This window comes from Melanostigma gelatinosum (assembly GCF_949748355.1).
Source record: "Melanostigma gelatinosum genome assembly, chromosome: 9".
In the NCBI taxonomy this organism is placed as follows: Eukaryota; Metazoa; Chordata; class Actinopteri; order Perciformes; family Zoarcidae; genus Melanostigma; species Melanostigma gelatinosum.
This window is the reverse complement of record NC_136642.1, coordinates 17813806-17829637: the sequence shown is the minus strand read 5'-3', so window position 1 is coordinate 17829637 and position 15832 is coordinate 17813806. Positions and strand designations below refer to the sequence as shown.

General features: G+C 44.5%; 2 protein-coding genes across 2 annotated transcripts; both read left to right on the top strand.

Annotated features, from left to right (window-relative positions):
• The first annotated feature begins 745 nt into the window (after positions 1-745).
• klhl38b (kelch-like family member 38b) lies at positions 746-4264 on the top strand. The gene is made up of 5 exons (XM_079274555.1): positions 746-852; positions 1742-2962; positions 3074-3215; positions 3352-3457; positions 3676-4264. Exons 2-5 carry the CDS (start codon positions 1743-1745, stop codon positions 3966-3968), a joined length of 1761 nt encoding a protein of 586 aa, XP_079130681.1. The 5' UTR covers positions 746-852; position 1742; the 3' UTR covers positions 3969-4264.
• A 4595-nt stretch (positions 4265-8859) lies between these two features.
• On the top strand, positions 8860-15691 carry fbxo32 (F-box protein 32). The gene is made up of 9 exons (XM_079276303.1): positions 8860-9059; positions 9522-9658; positions 10030-10079; positions 10214-10306; positions 12485-12578; positions 13175-13359; positions 13490-13672; positions 14225-14368; positions 14507-15691. Exons 1-9 carry the CDS (start codon positions 8947-8949, stop codon positions 14594-14596), a joined length of 1089 nt encoding a protein of 362 aa, XP_079132429.1. The 5' UTR covers positions 8860-8946; the 3' UTR covers positions 14597-15691.
• The last annotated feature ends 141 nt before the right edge of the window (positions 15692-15832 follow it).

The window sequence follows — 15832 nt, the reverse complement described above, 5'->3', positions numbered from 1 at the left end:
AAGAAACGCAAGCATCTGATGTTGATGTGCAGTTAAATCAGGACGTTTCCTTATGCTTAAAGGATGAGTGCCGTCTGTAAAAGTGAAGCCAAAGATGTTTGGCAGTGCGTCACATAGCCCCTAGAGTACAACAATTTTACTCCATTAACCCAAGCCTCGTGGTAAATCTGAGTAGCTTGGGTCTGGTGACTTTGCTGTGATGCCAGTAGTCAAGGCCTGAATGTTTTACATGTGGTTGCTCTCTCTGTTTCTGAGTTGCTTCAGTAACTGAATCATGTTTTTGCATCTCTGTGTTTTCAACCAGCCGGCCGACAGTGCGAGCAGCCAACAACATGGGTGTTGGAGTATCAGTGCTGTTTTTACTGCTACAATCATCTGGCAGACAGCGATGGAGATGATGAAGCCAAGAGGACTGGATGTTATGGAGAAGAAATGAGAGATCAGACCAGGGAGAACTGAAGTGGCATTATATAAGAGGAAGAGGGAAAGAAAGTCATAGGGAAATAGAAGGAAAGAAAAAGATTCGGTGGGGAGTCAGACATATACTGAGAAAACCTCTTTGACGAGACACATGTGAGTCTGCAGCCGTGTTGCCTAAGAGCGGCTCTATTTTTAGGGGAGGAATGCACACAGAGGCCTCGTGGAAAGAGACCATAACAAACAAACAGTACGCAGCACGCGCCTACAAAGAGACAGCCCCCTTTGTATCGCGCAGTCACACAGCATCGACGCAGGAGCGAAGAGGAAGAAAGCACAGGAAAATGTCAACGCATCAGATTTTCTCTTGATATCTTGCTTTCGAAAACAGAGTGGGGAAACCACACAACATAAAAAGAGAGCGAAGAGGAACAGGTAGGAGATGTAATCCTCTGAGGCTTGTTGTCTTATGCATGTTGTTGGCATGGCTTTGGATAAATTCAATGTCGATATGAATCAAACAAAAGAGGTTTTTTTTACACTGATATGTTAAAATTGGCATTCTGTATTTTCTTGCTTTGAATCAGACTAGTCCATGTGTATGTGTTACTTTACACTGATGTGTAATGCATGCAATGGATTGGAAGAGCTGCAGTCACATGCACCACTTTTTCCATGACAATGAATAGTTGTGCAGGTGTTTCTGGGGTAATCTACTGAGACAACTAGTCTTCATAATAAGTCAGACAGGCGTCTATAAGCCCTATTTGTAGAATGACGGGGTGTAGCAGCACTAAATTGGACCCGCGGGCTTCAAGGCAATGATCACATAATAACGTTAGTGTGTGAGTGTTATGAGTTGAACAGGCTTGAAAAAACATGGTATCTGTAAAGTAGACAATCAAGCAGTGGTTTTGGCGACAGCTTACCAAGAATATTTGTCGGACAACATTTTGGATACATGACACAGGACTGTATTGAATCTAATTCCAGTAGCATGGTTCTGCGGTAATGTGTTTGTTTCACTAGAATTTGTAAATTCTGGGGATTCTAATCAGTTCTAAGATGTCTTATGAAATGGGACCTTTTCTCAAAATCCTTATACTGCTGCCCTAAACTCTAAACTAAACTAAAATCGAATCCAGTTTTGGTAAAGTGTACCACAATAGTGCTAAATTAGCTAAAATGACTGAACAAGAATTTAAGTATGTGTCTGATTATACAAGTTGATGGAGGAGGCGCTTACATTAAAAAATGCTAAAAAATCCATGCTTGATTTGAAAAACAAACAAACAATTGATTTGACAATATGGTCTCTCCTCAGCATGGACCGACCAGCGGTCAAGATCTTCCACTACAAAGACAAGGAGCAGTCCTCCAACCTGCTCCTGCAGCTCAACGGACTGAGACAGGAGAACATCCTGACCGATGTGTCACTGTGTTCGGATAACACAGAGATCCCATGCCATCGCAACGTCCTGGTCTCCAGCAGCCCCTACTTCAGAGCAATGTTCTGCAACAACTTCATAGAGACACAGCAGACTAAGATTGACTTACAGGGCATCACATCGGCCATTCTGAGCAGTGTCATTGACTATGTTTACACAGGACTCGTCAGTATCAGCATGGATATCGTGCTGCCTCTGATGCAGGCGGCATCCATGTTCCAATATGGCCGCCTTTTTGAGGCCTGCTCGAGCTTCCTTCAGGAGCAACTGAGCCCTGACAACTGTTTGAGCATGATACGGCTCTCTGAGATCCTGAATTGTGACAGTTTGAGGGACAAAGCAAAGGAGATGGCCATGAAGAGCTTCTCGGACGTGTCAGCGTCTGAGGATCTGTGTGAGCTCTCCTTGCCAGAGCTCATGGGATACCTGGAGGATGACGGTCTTTACGCGGAGGAGGAGCAGGTCTTTGAGACACTGGTAGCTTGGATCCACCATGATCCTTTATCCAGGCGTGGTGCAATCAGTGACCTTTTCAAGAAAGTTCGCCTCCGCCACATCCATCCCACATACCTCTTTCAATTCATAGCCAACGACCCTCTGATCCAGTCCTCCACCCTCTGCGCCGAGCTCATAGAATCGGTCCGACGCCTGATGTTTTCCGTCAACACGAAATGCGTTGGTGACACAGCGGTTGACTTCAAACCTCTCTGGGTTGCACCGAGGCGCTACTCCTCCCACGACATGTTGGTGGTGGTAGGAGGGAGGAAGAACAGCGAGCAGACCTCGAGGGAGGCCCTCGTCTTCGATGAAAGGAGCGAGACATGGCAGCAGCTCGCCAAGTTGCCCATTCGTCTGTATAAAGCCTCCTATGTCGCCCTTCACAGTGTCTTGTATGTCATCGGCGGTCTGACCACAAACACAAAGAACTGCCAAGTCAGCACGACCGTCTACACCCTCTCCCTCAAGACCAACCAGTGGCGGACGGCAGAAGCCATGCTGACGCCACGCTTTGCCCACCAAAGTGTCTCCTACCTCCACTTCATCTTTGTCCTGGGTGGCCTTGGGCCTGACAGACGACTGACGGACAGCGCGGAGAGGTGAGTTGGACCATAATTATCATCACACAAAAGCCTGTCTTCCCACAACGCATACAGAACTAAACACGCAAACGTGGGAAATAACAACACATCTCTCCATCATGCTATCAGGTACAACAGTATGTTCAACCAATGGGAGGCTATGGCGCCCATGCCTGAGGCTGTGTTGCACCCTGCAGTGGCTGCTTCGAACCAGAGGATCTACGTGTTTGGAGGAGAGGACGCCATGCAGAACCCAGTCAGAATAATACAGGTAATGCTCTTCAATCACTAAATCACGGTTTATGTTTTCTTTCATTTGCAGCTCCATCGTCTGTTCTTTCTCATTCACTCATTCATTCACTCAATCTATTTCCCCCTCACCCTGACCCCCCTCGCTCGCTCGGTAGGTGTATCACATTGCCAGGAACATGTGGTCTAGGATGGAGAACAGAACGGTGAAGAATGTGTCTGCTCCTGCTGCCATTGTGGATGACAAAATCTACATCATTGGAGGTAGACAATATGAGGGCTAACAAAACAATCTTCATGTTTAAAGCTGATACACTTGACACCTTTGATTCAGCTAAGAAAATGAGAAAGGAATCCATAAAAAAAGAACCATATTCATTCTGCTGTTATTCCGTGTTGATTTATTTATCAGAATGCATCGCGAGCATTCTGCTTGAATCACACGGGCCGCCCCTCTCAAATGAATGCCTCCCTTGTCACAGGATACACCAGGAGAGTGATCGCATACGACACCAAGGCCAACCGGTTCATCAAGTGTGCCAACCTGAAGGAGAGGAGGATGCACCACTCTGCCACCGTCCTCAACAACAAAGTCTACGTCACAGGCGGCCGTCACATCAACGGCAATGACGTCATCGAGGATTCCGACAATTTCGATTGCTACGACCCAAAGACGGACACCTGGACATCTAAGGGGCCTCTGCCGTATAAACTGTTTGACCATGGCTCGCTGACTCTGACGTATGTCTCAAACCATGGGCAAAATCATGGCTGATCTCTGATCTTATACTTTAATGCTATTCATTTGAAACCAGTTTATTTACAACTGTCAATCAAAAAGTGTTAATGCATTATTCCAACCAAAGGACTCATTTAAAATGCCTGAGTCATTTCTATACCTGGGAATGTACTTGTTCCATGTCTTTTCTATGTTTCTTCTTAAACAACCAAACCTATGAAAACAGGCTATTGTGCGCCACATCCCCTTCTCAACCTGTCTTGACTTCACAGAGGTTGAAAGTGCTGTCTTCAGCCTGCTCTAAATGATGAGATTTCACTTGTCATGATTAAATCCCGGGGGCTGTGTTCTGTGTGGTGCTCAGTCTGACTGCTGCTGTGTCTGGTGAAAGTTTGGATTACTTGTTGCTTTGCACTACAAAATGATGATGAAAATATTGTGATGACGTTGTTACCAAATATTTCATGCAGTGGTGAGATCAGGTTAAAAACATAGGAATGTGTTCAAAGTATAACTTTAGACAGAATTTTGACTGAATATAACTTTTGGCAGTGTTTTTTAGATTTTGTGTTTTTTTAAAGTGCTGTGGACCCATTACCCTAGAATGATATAATGCACAACATGATTCTACAACATAATTTACATATCTACTGTATACTAAAATATTAACTTGTGACCTTGTGTGAATAGCCTCAATTTCTGTATTTAGTAAGATACTATTTAACTTTTTTTTTAAATGTTTTTGTACTGCTTTTTCTAGTACTAACTCTTGATTTTTCTCAATAAAAATTCAATCAACACACCTGGCCTCTCTCCATCTCTCAGTGCAGTGTGTCTTCACAGTGCTTAGTCAGTTGACAGCGAGTGCAATCTGTGTCATCATGTGTCTGTTTGGCCCCGCTCTCACTCCCGTGCACACAGGAGCTTCACATGTCCAGGCAGGTTCCTGCCATCCAGACGAGGAGGGACACAGAATAAAACATCTAGAAAATGTATCACATTGCAAAGAACAGCTTTAAATATTATCGAGAATGGAAGATTGTGAAATAGCTTTTCTCCACCTGTTGAAGGTGAAGTAAAAGCCACCGGTGCCCCACGAGGTCTCAGCCGACTAACATGAATGTGAATATGTCTGCTCATGCAGAAGACACATGATGGACATGAAAATAGGAGACATCAAAGCCAAATGGCCTGTTTAGCCAGCATGAAAGGATATCACCAATGATTTAGTGTTCATAGGATCACAATTTATCTTGAAAATTACATTTAATGTTAATATGAATGGTGCAGGTAATTCAGATCTCCAGTAAAGTAAGGATCAGCAACAGCTGAAGTGATGACATGGTTTCATTCACCTCTAAAATTGTAGAGACTACTGTCAGCTGTTTCGTGTGGAGAAAACATCACGTGACCAGGAGCTATTACGCAGGACTCTGTGTCCATTACTTTGAAAGCAGAAATCACTGGGTCAGGTGTTTCAGTCACTCGCTGCCAGCAAATAAGAGTCCAGGGGACAGTGGGTGGGTCAAGGTGGGGGACTGGAAAAACTATAGTAGCTATGATGTTATTTTGAGAGACAAACAAGAGGGCAAATGTTACACCATGTGATGCATGTGGTCCTGTCGGTTGCCACGCAAGCCGGCAGATGTGAGAGGCGACGAGCGAGAGCAAGAGCAACTAATGAGCAGGGTTTCACAACAGAGAATCTGAGCCAGTGATGAAACGCATCCAGGAAGAACAGCAACAGGTGTGTGTGTGTGTGTGTGTTTGTGATTTAGGTTTTTGGAGGCTCAAGTGGGACAGCTGTCCTGTCCGGTCACAACATCACAACACAAATAGGAATCGTGGACAGAGGAGAGAGAGATTTTAAATCAAGCATCCATGTGTCTCAAAAACATTGACATAAACAGGGGATCACCACATGATACAATGTCTTGGGAACATGAATATCTACACAAAATTGTGTGGCTATCAATGAAGCAGATGTTGAGATATTTCAACTGATAAGTAAAAAGTTTGACCTGCTAGTATTTAGTCAGGGGATCACAAAAGTCATTGGGGTTCATCCTCTGAGGAACATGAATATCTGAACTGTCATGGCAAAACATTTTAAAGTTTTTGAGATATTTTAGTCTGAACTGACATTGCCATCCACAGAGCCAGATCACTAGCACCAAACCACCTGATTTAACATTGCTTGTGACTCACTGAATAAACTAAACTGATACTCTTTGGAGCCGTAGGTCATAGCTTCCTTCTCAGTTAGTCAGTCATCAACTGACACTTGCAGGGACTTTCCATGTCATCCTGTAGTTTGTCCGTCTCTACAAATAGACTTTAATTAGATTTCAGTGACTGAACACCATACACATCACTGTATAGCCCCTGCACTTCACACAGTAAGAGCTGTTTTTGTCTTGAAGTTCCACTTTTCACGCCCAACACCGTATGGTTAGCCGCATGGGGAGCTGTCGGACTATTTCAGCGTGGGTCACTTCTGCAACGGCTGCAATTGGAAGTCACGATCAGTACATCTAGTCAGAGCACATGTGCCCAATGTGCTTTGCAATATTCTCATGTGACTTGTTGTTGACAGATTTTAACATGCGGAGTGTGTGCAGAGCTCTGACCTCTTGCCTATATCAGGGTGTTACATTCAAACCTAGGACATGAAGCCACAGATGCACCTGTTTCAAAAGCTTCGGCAACACAGGATCTGTAATTAACGGTGCAAGAATGTTTGAATGAATTCAGAATGTTTGAATGAATTCAATGATTTCAATAAAACACTCAAATCCTGAAATGCACTTTTGTTTTTGAGGGAGAACCACTTTCCATGCTTATTCACTCTTTGTGTCACAAAAAGGTGACGAATTTATTAGAAGAAGAGAAGGAAAGGAATCAACAGAGTCCTTGTCAAAAATGGGTAACTACAAAAATGGGTTAGAAGTGGACGAGCTGAAACACTGTCGACATGTTTTGCAGAATTGTATTGTATGTCATGAATTGTGAGTACCCATAACTCACCCCCCCCCTCTCTCTCTTTCTCCCTCTTCTCACTGCCTCAATGCAGACAGACATGTGAACATACACTCGTTCAGTCACATGGGTATACACACACATGCGCACCAACCACTGTGTCTTTTTCTTATCCTGAGAAACAATACACAAAGTGGTTCTGGTGCTGCAGGAGTTTAAGGAAGAGAATTTCACATCAGCAGTCACATGACATCAGTAATCAGACTGGGGTGCATTTTAGGTGAGACATTAACGGCACTTCCTAAATGGAGGCCTTTGTTATCGCGCTTACTGTATGCTGATGACAAATCCAATCTCTCAACTCTTCCTGATCATCCTCAAAGGCCTCACAGATGTGTTTAATTAAGCTGATAAGAGTTGAGCCAGTGGCCGGGACACGCAGAGTTACACATTGTCTTTGATGGCACCGTCCAAAATTAAACATATTCCCATAGTCTTCACAGATCAGTTGGTACTTTTTGGGGATAATTGAAATACAATGGTGAACTCCCTGCAGACACAAACACACACACACACACACACACACACACACACACACACACACACACACACACACACACACACACACACACACACACAGTCCACAACATAACCTCATACTCTGGACGAACCCAAAGGACAACTTGATGTATTTATAATTCCAGGAGTGACTAAGAATCAGGGGACTTTGCAGCCTTATTCACATTGACATCTAGCCAGTACTGATACACTTTGGCAAAACACTGCTGAGCAGTTATTACTTTTATCAACACTAGTACATTATCCATTAAAACTGTAATGTGACGATTGTTATAATCCAGAGGTTTTTAAGTTGTGGGTTCCTGGATGTGGCCTGTAACAAAGTCAGAATTAGAATGCAGCTTGATATCACTATATTATCACACAGTTGGATGAGTGTATAGGGATGTGTGCATAAATGATCATTCCTCATTAATGAATCCCAGTCACTGCCAGTGGTGAAAGACGTATTCAGATCCTTTACTTATGAGTAAAAGTAGCGATACCACAATGTAAATGTGCAATGTATACTTGAACAAGTAGTTGAAAGTACTGTGCAAAATGGCCCGAATCTAGAAGGTGCAACCACATTTTCAATCTTTTCTTTTTAATCTTGTGTTGGATGAAAAATTCAGGCTTGAGGCATTCTCCTTTTAGTTTTGTTGCAAGACAAGATACTTTATCACTTTTATGAGCATACATAGCTTTTGCACAACTCAACCTTGAGCATGTCTAATTAACCACATACTGTAACTCAAAACACCTGTGAGGGTTTACAGGGCCTTTAATAGATTATAATCATATTTTACAAGTTGGTCAGATGTTTTCTCTATAAAGTGACTGTTGGGGAGACAATCAAATGACTACAAAGATACAGAAAACGCCTACAAAGATGAACACTTGTGTGACAATCGGTCCATGACTGTAGCTGTAAAATAAATGTAGTCAAGTAAAAAGTAGAACGTATTATTTCTCCCTAAAATGTAGTGGAGAGGAAACGTAAAGTAGCAGAAATTGGAAGCACTCAAGTACATTTACAAGTATCTTGACATTAATTACAGTATTTGAGTGAATGTAGTTACAGCAGAGACAGTTACATAATGCCGAGCTGTTTAACATACAATAAATACTTTCGTAAGGGATTTATCTCGTTAAAATAAATGTCCTTGGTGTCCTCTGTCTGTCTCTACATGTTCATGACACGACAGGAGGTTCGTTACCTCCGCTGTTCTCCCGCAGAGGTTTTGCAACGCTCCAGTTGATAAACAAAGCCACGTGCTGCAGGGAAGTTTCCAAAGTGGGCGGACCTCGTGTATTTCCGGGTTCTGGGTTGAGGATATAAGAAGAGCTGCGCAATGACAACAGTAGACCAGAAATACGTACATAGCCCTTCAGGAGAGGATACGCATGAACGCAAACAGGGCACTGTTTCCTGATACTTTTATTTTCACTTAACTCACCGTCGTCGAAGCAGGATATGCCTTTCCTCGGACAGGACTGGAGGTCACCGGGTCAGAGTTGGGTGAAAACCGAGGAGGGATGGAAAAGGACAACAGCGGACGAGAAAAACAACAATGTCTCCGTGAAGAGGTTGGTCAATAAACAAGTCCCGAGAACTCGCGCTGTGTCCATCACAACAGTGTTTGAGATTCAGCTCCTAAATGCGCCATTCGGTTTTTATTCCAGTTGGGGGAGGAAAGTGTGTGTGTGTGGGGGGGTGTTTTGAAGAAAGTCCAGACAGCTTGACGAACAAAGGCAGGGTGACAGACAAACGGGAGGCCTAACGTTACACCTTCCGTGTTGTTTCCATCTCAGTGTCTTTCTTTGTTTCTGGGGGCCATGTTCCTTTTCCAGGCTAATCACTGAGCTATTAATAACCTCACAACAAGTGAGAGGATTAACAAACGTCTGTCCACTTTGCAACATGCCGACACTAACACGAAAAGCCTGCCTTTAACACGCCCGACGTGCTGCAGACCTGGTGTGTAGGCTACTGAGATAAAATGGTGAAATGATGCCTTGAATGAAATATGTGTGGTTGTGTTTTTCCAGCTTCTGCAAAGCCGAGGAGGAGGAGGAGGAGGAGGAGGAGTGTTTCAACAAAGAGAACCTGGTGCTCTCTCTTAGCTACGACATGGCTGCCAAGAAGAGGAAAAAAGACCAAATGAACAACAACACCAAGGTCCCCTGTGAGTCACAACCAAAGGCCCACACAGTCTGACTTATTGTTTTGAAAGAAGCAAAAGATAACATTTTGTAATTTATTTTTTTTGTTACGTGTGAGGTTAGAAATCGCATAATAAAATAGGTGAAGTTAACTTCAAGACAAAACGTATTATGCGGAGGTGCTCATGAGGATGTTATGCAACGTTCATGATGGGATCTCATCCCTGATATTATTGTTTATGATCATTTGATCAACTCTATTTCAATAACTATGCTCACTCTGAAATAGTATGTTTTTATTGGCACCGTGTGTGTGTTTGCATTTGTCACAGTGCTTATAAGCTGCTTAAGCTGCTTAACAGGCCACTAATACAAACAATCTGCTTTCTCACAGATTTTCACAGGGAAAAGTGGATTTACGTTCATAAAGGAAGCACCAAGGAGGTAACAAACCAGCTCATCTGCTTTCACAATAACTTTTCACATCATCGTCATTGCTCGTGTCAACATGCCGAGAGAACCGTGTACTCCTGCCGAGGATCTCAATTCTAATACCCCGATGATTGTGTTTTCCTCAGCGCCACGGATATTGTACATTGGGAGAGGCCTTCAACCGCTTGGATTTCTGCAGCGCCATCAAGGACACAAGGAGATATAATTACGTTGTCAGAGTGAGTCCTCGTCTCTTCCTCTTCTTCTGTCTCTTTTTGTTTCGCTTCCTTTGTGGTTGCTTATAGGAAGTGTTTTGCTAGTGGGGGAGAAGGGGTTAAGTGGGTGTGCAGGCTTCTGCCAGGCTCTTATCAATGCTCAGCAGACAAGGGTCTCTCCATGGCGGCGATACTGACCCAGGGAGTATATGCGTGTGTTTGTGGGAGGATAAAAGTGGGACATAGCGTGACAATTTGCTATAATATGATTTGATAAAGCCATTTGGCATCCCTAAATTAAATTACACTGACGCGTAATTTTAAATCAATTGTTAACTCGTAATATATTCCACTAAAAACATTGTCGGCATTCATTATCATCGTTGTCTGTAATGTAATTGCATTATCAATATATAATCCCTGAGTTTAATTTTGAGTTCTTCCCCTCCACATCGAAGCGTTGCCACACTGAACCATGTGAGCTGAGTGCATGTGGTCGTGTTCTCCTGTGCTAGTTGGAGGTGGGGGTCGAGGGGGAGGGGGGGGGGGGGATGGGTGACAGCTGTGCGGTGAGGTGAGACCACCCGACAGGGGTCTATGAAACCAGACCCAGTGGTTGTCAGGTGATTCAGACCCCCAAACACACACACCTGTCTCTTCCAGAATCAGGCCGCCTCCATTCGCTCTTTTCCGTCTCCCTTCATTTAAACTATGCCACAGTCCTCTGTTGAACTGTCTCTTTCTGCCTGCCTGAGGAATGTGATGTACCAAAGCCGGCCTTTGGTACATCACATGGGGGGTTCTCCGTTTTAGCAGGACAGTGAGTTTGCAGCGGATCAGGTTTCATGACCGCTTTGGTGTTTTTATCTGCCGTCGTAAACACAAGTGTAGGGTATCAGCGTTGCAGTATTCCTGAGATATCAAGTATTTTCTTTCACAAGAGATTAAAAACGGTTATTTCTTTACGCAGAACTTTGTTTCCCGTCTCTGTTGAAGTTCTGTATTGACCTTTTTCTAGCGCCGGTTCCAGCCAACATGTGCAGTGTAGCGTGGTAAGCCCAAAGAACAATACGGCTGTGTAACACGAGCGTCTACTCTGGACACGCCGTCCTCGGTCACTGCTCTTCGTTGGTTGTGTCTGATGGCATTTGGGGGTTCATTTAACTCCGTCTCAGTTACACGGATCGGGTTCTTCCACAAAGAGACACCGAGAGGTCCCTCTTCTGTTCTCCTCGCGCACGAACGGCGGTTGTTTCAAGGAGATGGGAAACTTTAAAAAAACCGGTTGTTTATTGTACAGTAACAACACAAGACGCGGTGTGTCTGACACGGCCGGTGTGCCGAGCTGTGCCGTGCAGTTTGGAGAACAGCAGGAGCTAAAAGTAGATTCTGAAAAGCACATTGTTCTGCCCGGCTGCTCTACAAAGAGAGGAACACTTGATGAGCTGCTAAAAGCAGAAGGGCATGGGATTAGCTTTTAGGAATGGAGCTGGAATGAACAAAAAGGGGATCCAGGAGAGGGTGAAGAAGCTTAAAGAAATGAACAGGGAGGGTGTCAGAGAATAACCCTCAAACTAATCTGCCTTTCTTCTTACTCCCAGTAAGCACCATCTGTGATTAAGAACTAACAGTTTCCTTTTTTGAGTTTAGAAATGTTCAACGAGGAAAGTTTATGCTGTCTACACTCAATGCAGCCCACAATATGTGGATATGTTGACAAAGGTCACATGCTCCGGTGAGAATTGAGCAAGGGGGAACTTGAGTTTCTCCATGATGTCACGGCATCTGCTGCATGCCACCCTGGAACCCACTGTTTGTCCGCTAACCAACGCCGGCAACAAACACACACACACACACACACACACACACACACACACACACACACACACACACACACACACACACACAAGCCTGCATGGGAGCGCAGGTGCAGACACACTCTGTCAAACGATTCATCTAATTCACGTGACTGGAGGATCGAGGAGTCCCAATGATTTAAATGACCTCGGGTTGAGAGCAATGACCAGGTGGAGCAGCTCCAAATGTGTTTGGGAGACGGTGTTTATTGTCAGGAGTGCAAGTGCCTTTTGTGAGAGAGCGGCGTAACACACATTAAGCACTGAGGCAACGGAACGGAGAGTCTCTCAACAGCTGACAGGTTGAAATTGATGAGTTGTTTTCTTTCTCTTTTCTCTGCTCTAGCTCCTGGAGCTTATCGCCAAGTCCCAGCTCCCCTCGCTCAGCGGAGTGGCGCAGAAGAACTACATGAATATTCTGGAGAGAGTGGTACAGAAAGGTGAGCCCTGCCGCTCTCCTCCCCGCTCTTTGTAAAGCCACTCGACTAATTTGCCTCTCGGCCTCTCTCCTTTTGTGTGCCAAGGGTTTCATTTTCTACTGTTTTCACACACACAAGCACACACACAGGTGCTTAAACGTGCAGTTTGACTCCATTCAGTCGATTTGATTTCATTTTTATTGTTTCATCAAAATGTACATGGATATAGACTCCACTTCCTTCTTAAAGACAAACGCATGAAAGCTACTGTTTGCTCCGATAGGTGAGGAAATGAGCCCTGGCGACCTGTGAAGGAGGCAGGGGAGTGGATTTAGTGCTTTGATGGCACCGTCAAACCCGCAAGACAGTCACCAGACGGCCCAGCAAGCCACAGTGTAAACTAAATGTTCCCTCTGCTAAACAGAGGTTCGGCTTGTTTAGGTGGCGTTATGAAACCTGTTGGCCAGTTATTACAAACGTCACAGGAGAAGAGTGCAGCCGCTCCAAAAAACATTTGCTTTAATAATGTGCTTTTCGATGACTCACTGTTGCACTGTTGGGCGGCAGGTCGTGAATTGAGTTCAGTGATTCATCTTGTTGTTGTCCCCCCCCCTCAGTTCTGGACGACCAGCAGAACATTCGTCCCATCAAGGAGCTGCTGCTGACGCTCTACGTCTCGCTGTGTGGTCTCGTTCAGGACATGGGCAAGTCTGTCCTGGTGGGGAACATCAACACCTGGCTGTACCGCATGGAGAACATCCTGCAGCGGCACCAGCAGCTGGACAACATCCACATCAACAGGGTGAGCATGTGCTCGAAACACAGGGCGAGGAGCCCGAATCACAAAAGTTCTCTTACGATGGAGAAATGTAGGGGCATTCAAGGAGGATGTTACATTTCTATTAAACGTATGACTTGTTCTTCCCCTTCAGCCCACATCTACAGGCATGATTCTGACCGAACTGCCCGCCAGTCTGCAGTTGAACATCATGCAGCGTCTGTCGGACGGCAGGGACCTGGTCAGCCTGGGCCAGGTGTGCCCCTCGCTGGGGACCCTCGCCGAGGACCGGCTGCTGTGGAAGAGGCTCTGCCATTACCACTTCACAGACAGACAGGCACGTGGAAATCAGGGGGATGATCCTTAAATATGTACAGAATGAGAATGCTGCACTCCTCCGTGCCCGTAACACACACACACACACACACACACGGCGGGTTAGTCGTCTACCTTGTTGTCCTCGAACTGCCTCAGATGGCCTCCAGGTTACACACTTGAGACCGTTAAAGTAAGATAACGGTGCAGTCTTTTTGACATGCATGTCATTGAAAATCACTCAATGAGGTCGAGCTTCTCTGATAAACAAGACTTGCTTCTGGAAAACAAGAGTGCGCATACTGACCTCGCAGTCACCCAGCACCATGCGCAGAAGCATGCCCCTGATAAGCGAGTGAGACGGTCTCAGGCTTTATGCTGAAGTAGGTTACAGTGAAGCTTTCCGACAGGTTAAGAGTGCTTTAAATAACAAAACGACTCTATTAATGCACCATCTTTAGGAGTGAGGTGGGATACTAAATAACTTCTCAAGAGAGCTGAGATCCTCGAAGATATTTGAAAGTCTTTTTCTCTCCTTGGGTCGTGTCTCAAAGTCTGTTTACTTCTCCTTTAGATCCGAAGGCGCCTGATGGTGTCAGACAAAGGTCACCTGGAGTGGAAGAAGATGTACTCTAAGCTGATCCGCTGCTATCCTCGCAGAGAGGAATATAGTGACACCCTGCACTTCTGCACACACTGCCACATCCTTTTCTGGAAGGTAGTGTTGATGTTTTTTTTCCCCCTCTCTCCTTTTGCACTTGATCAAAGTGGATACGAAAACAAAAATGTCACAACCATTAATAACTAAAGAGGAAAATAAACCTTTTAATATTGAGCGCTGTGTGTCTTCTCCCAGGACACGAACCATCCCTGCACGGCAAACAACCCGGAAAGTTGCACCATGTCCCTCTCCCCTCAAGACTTCATCAACCTCTTCAACTTCTGATCCCCCCCCCCCCCCCTCCCAAAGAAAAATCCAGATGAACTGACTGTACATACTGTACATAGAAATATACAATATTGTTTTTTTTGTTAATAGCACACTCTGATGTGTACCCGGATGTGTATTTTAGTTGAGGTTTGACCGGAGGGGGCTCAGGCAGCGGGACAATAATGCAATGGAGATTCTGTTGAACCTCTGGGAGAGTTCCCAGTTGAAAGTGAGTGAATGTGACGGAGAGGAGAGGAGGCGTAGCAGTCGGCCTGTGGATAAAGGGAACACTCGGCTGTCAGAAAGAGTTAAGTCTTAGTTTAATGTGGTTGTTGAAATTATACTCTGAATGCAAACACACCTCTTGACCTCAGACGTGTGCACTTATTTTTCCCAACTTGGGAATTTGTTTTTATTTTTGGAGGGTTTTCAACCCTTGTAAATTGTTTGTTTTTTTCGAGACAGGAAGTAGGAAGATTATTCCAACTTGTTTGAAATTGTGATTTGTTTGATCCATTACAAGGCCTGCTCACATGGGGGGGGGGGGGGGGGGGCTGCAATGTGTGTGAAGTTTAGATGTAGTTTACAATAGTGTTGTTGGGCACTGGGATGGAGAGGCACAAGTCTTGAGTTACTGCAATATAAGCAATGGATCGTTGGACTGGGTGATAATTCTATGATAACATGGCACACCACAATGTTGTTTTCCTTTTTCTTTGCTGTTTTTCACTTTTATAAAGATTTGATATGACTTTTTTTATTCTTAATGTTCTGCTGTGGCTGCTATAGCAGCAGAAGCGCCTGTGTGCAGTATTACCAAAGATTGTAATTAAAGTCAACATAGCGATGGCTATGGTGTGCCTTGTCACGAAACTTGAAACCGGTAGAGTTTAATCCTTGTTTGGAATGTTTTCAGATCCTGATGCTGATTGTTTGTTTTTTATCAACGATCTAATCAACATTTACAGAAGACATCTTTTTTTTCTTCTTCTGTAGCCTCCTGCATGCTTTTTAAACACCCAGCTGACAGTGTTTACTTATTTATTGAGATTCTAGCAAGGAATGGGAATATTGTTATTAAGGTGCAATTTGACCCAGACTTTCCTCTGTCACTGCTCAGACAGTGAGGAATGATGTACATGCTATGCAATGCGTTCTGTTTCTGTTCTGTTGAATAAATAAAAGAAAACAACCTCACCGCTGCCATCACTTGTATGTAGTCCTCTTAATGGGACTTTTCTCAACACACAC

Excerpts from the sequence above, each read along its gene's own strand:
- klhl38b (XM_079274555.1), top strand. The coding sequence starts at position 1,743 with ATGGACCGACCAGCGGTCAAGATCTTCCACTACAAAGACAAGGAGCAG. Across the intron at positions 3,216-3,351 it reads ACCCAGTCAGAATAATACAG|GTGTATCACATTGCCAGGAA; the intron begins GTAATGCTCTTC and ends CTCGCTCGGTAG. Across the intron at positions 3,458-3,675 it reads CAAAATCTACATCATTGGAG|GATACACCAGGAGAGTGATC; the intron begins GTAGACAATATG and ends CCCTTGTCACAG.
- fbxo32 (XM_079276303.1), top strand. The coding sequence starts at position 8,947 with ATGCCTTTCCTCGGACAGGACTGGAGGTCACCGGGTCAGAGTTGGGTG. Across the intron at positions 10,307-12,484 it reads GATATAATTACGTTGTCAGA|CTCCTGGAGCTTATCGCCAA; the intron begins GTGAGTCCTCGT and ends TCTCTGCTCTAG. Across the intron at positions 12,579-13,174 it reads GGAGAGAGTGGTACAGAAAG|TTCTGGACGACCAGCAGAAC; the intron begins GTGAGCCCTGCC and ends CCCCCCCCTCAG.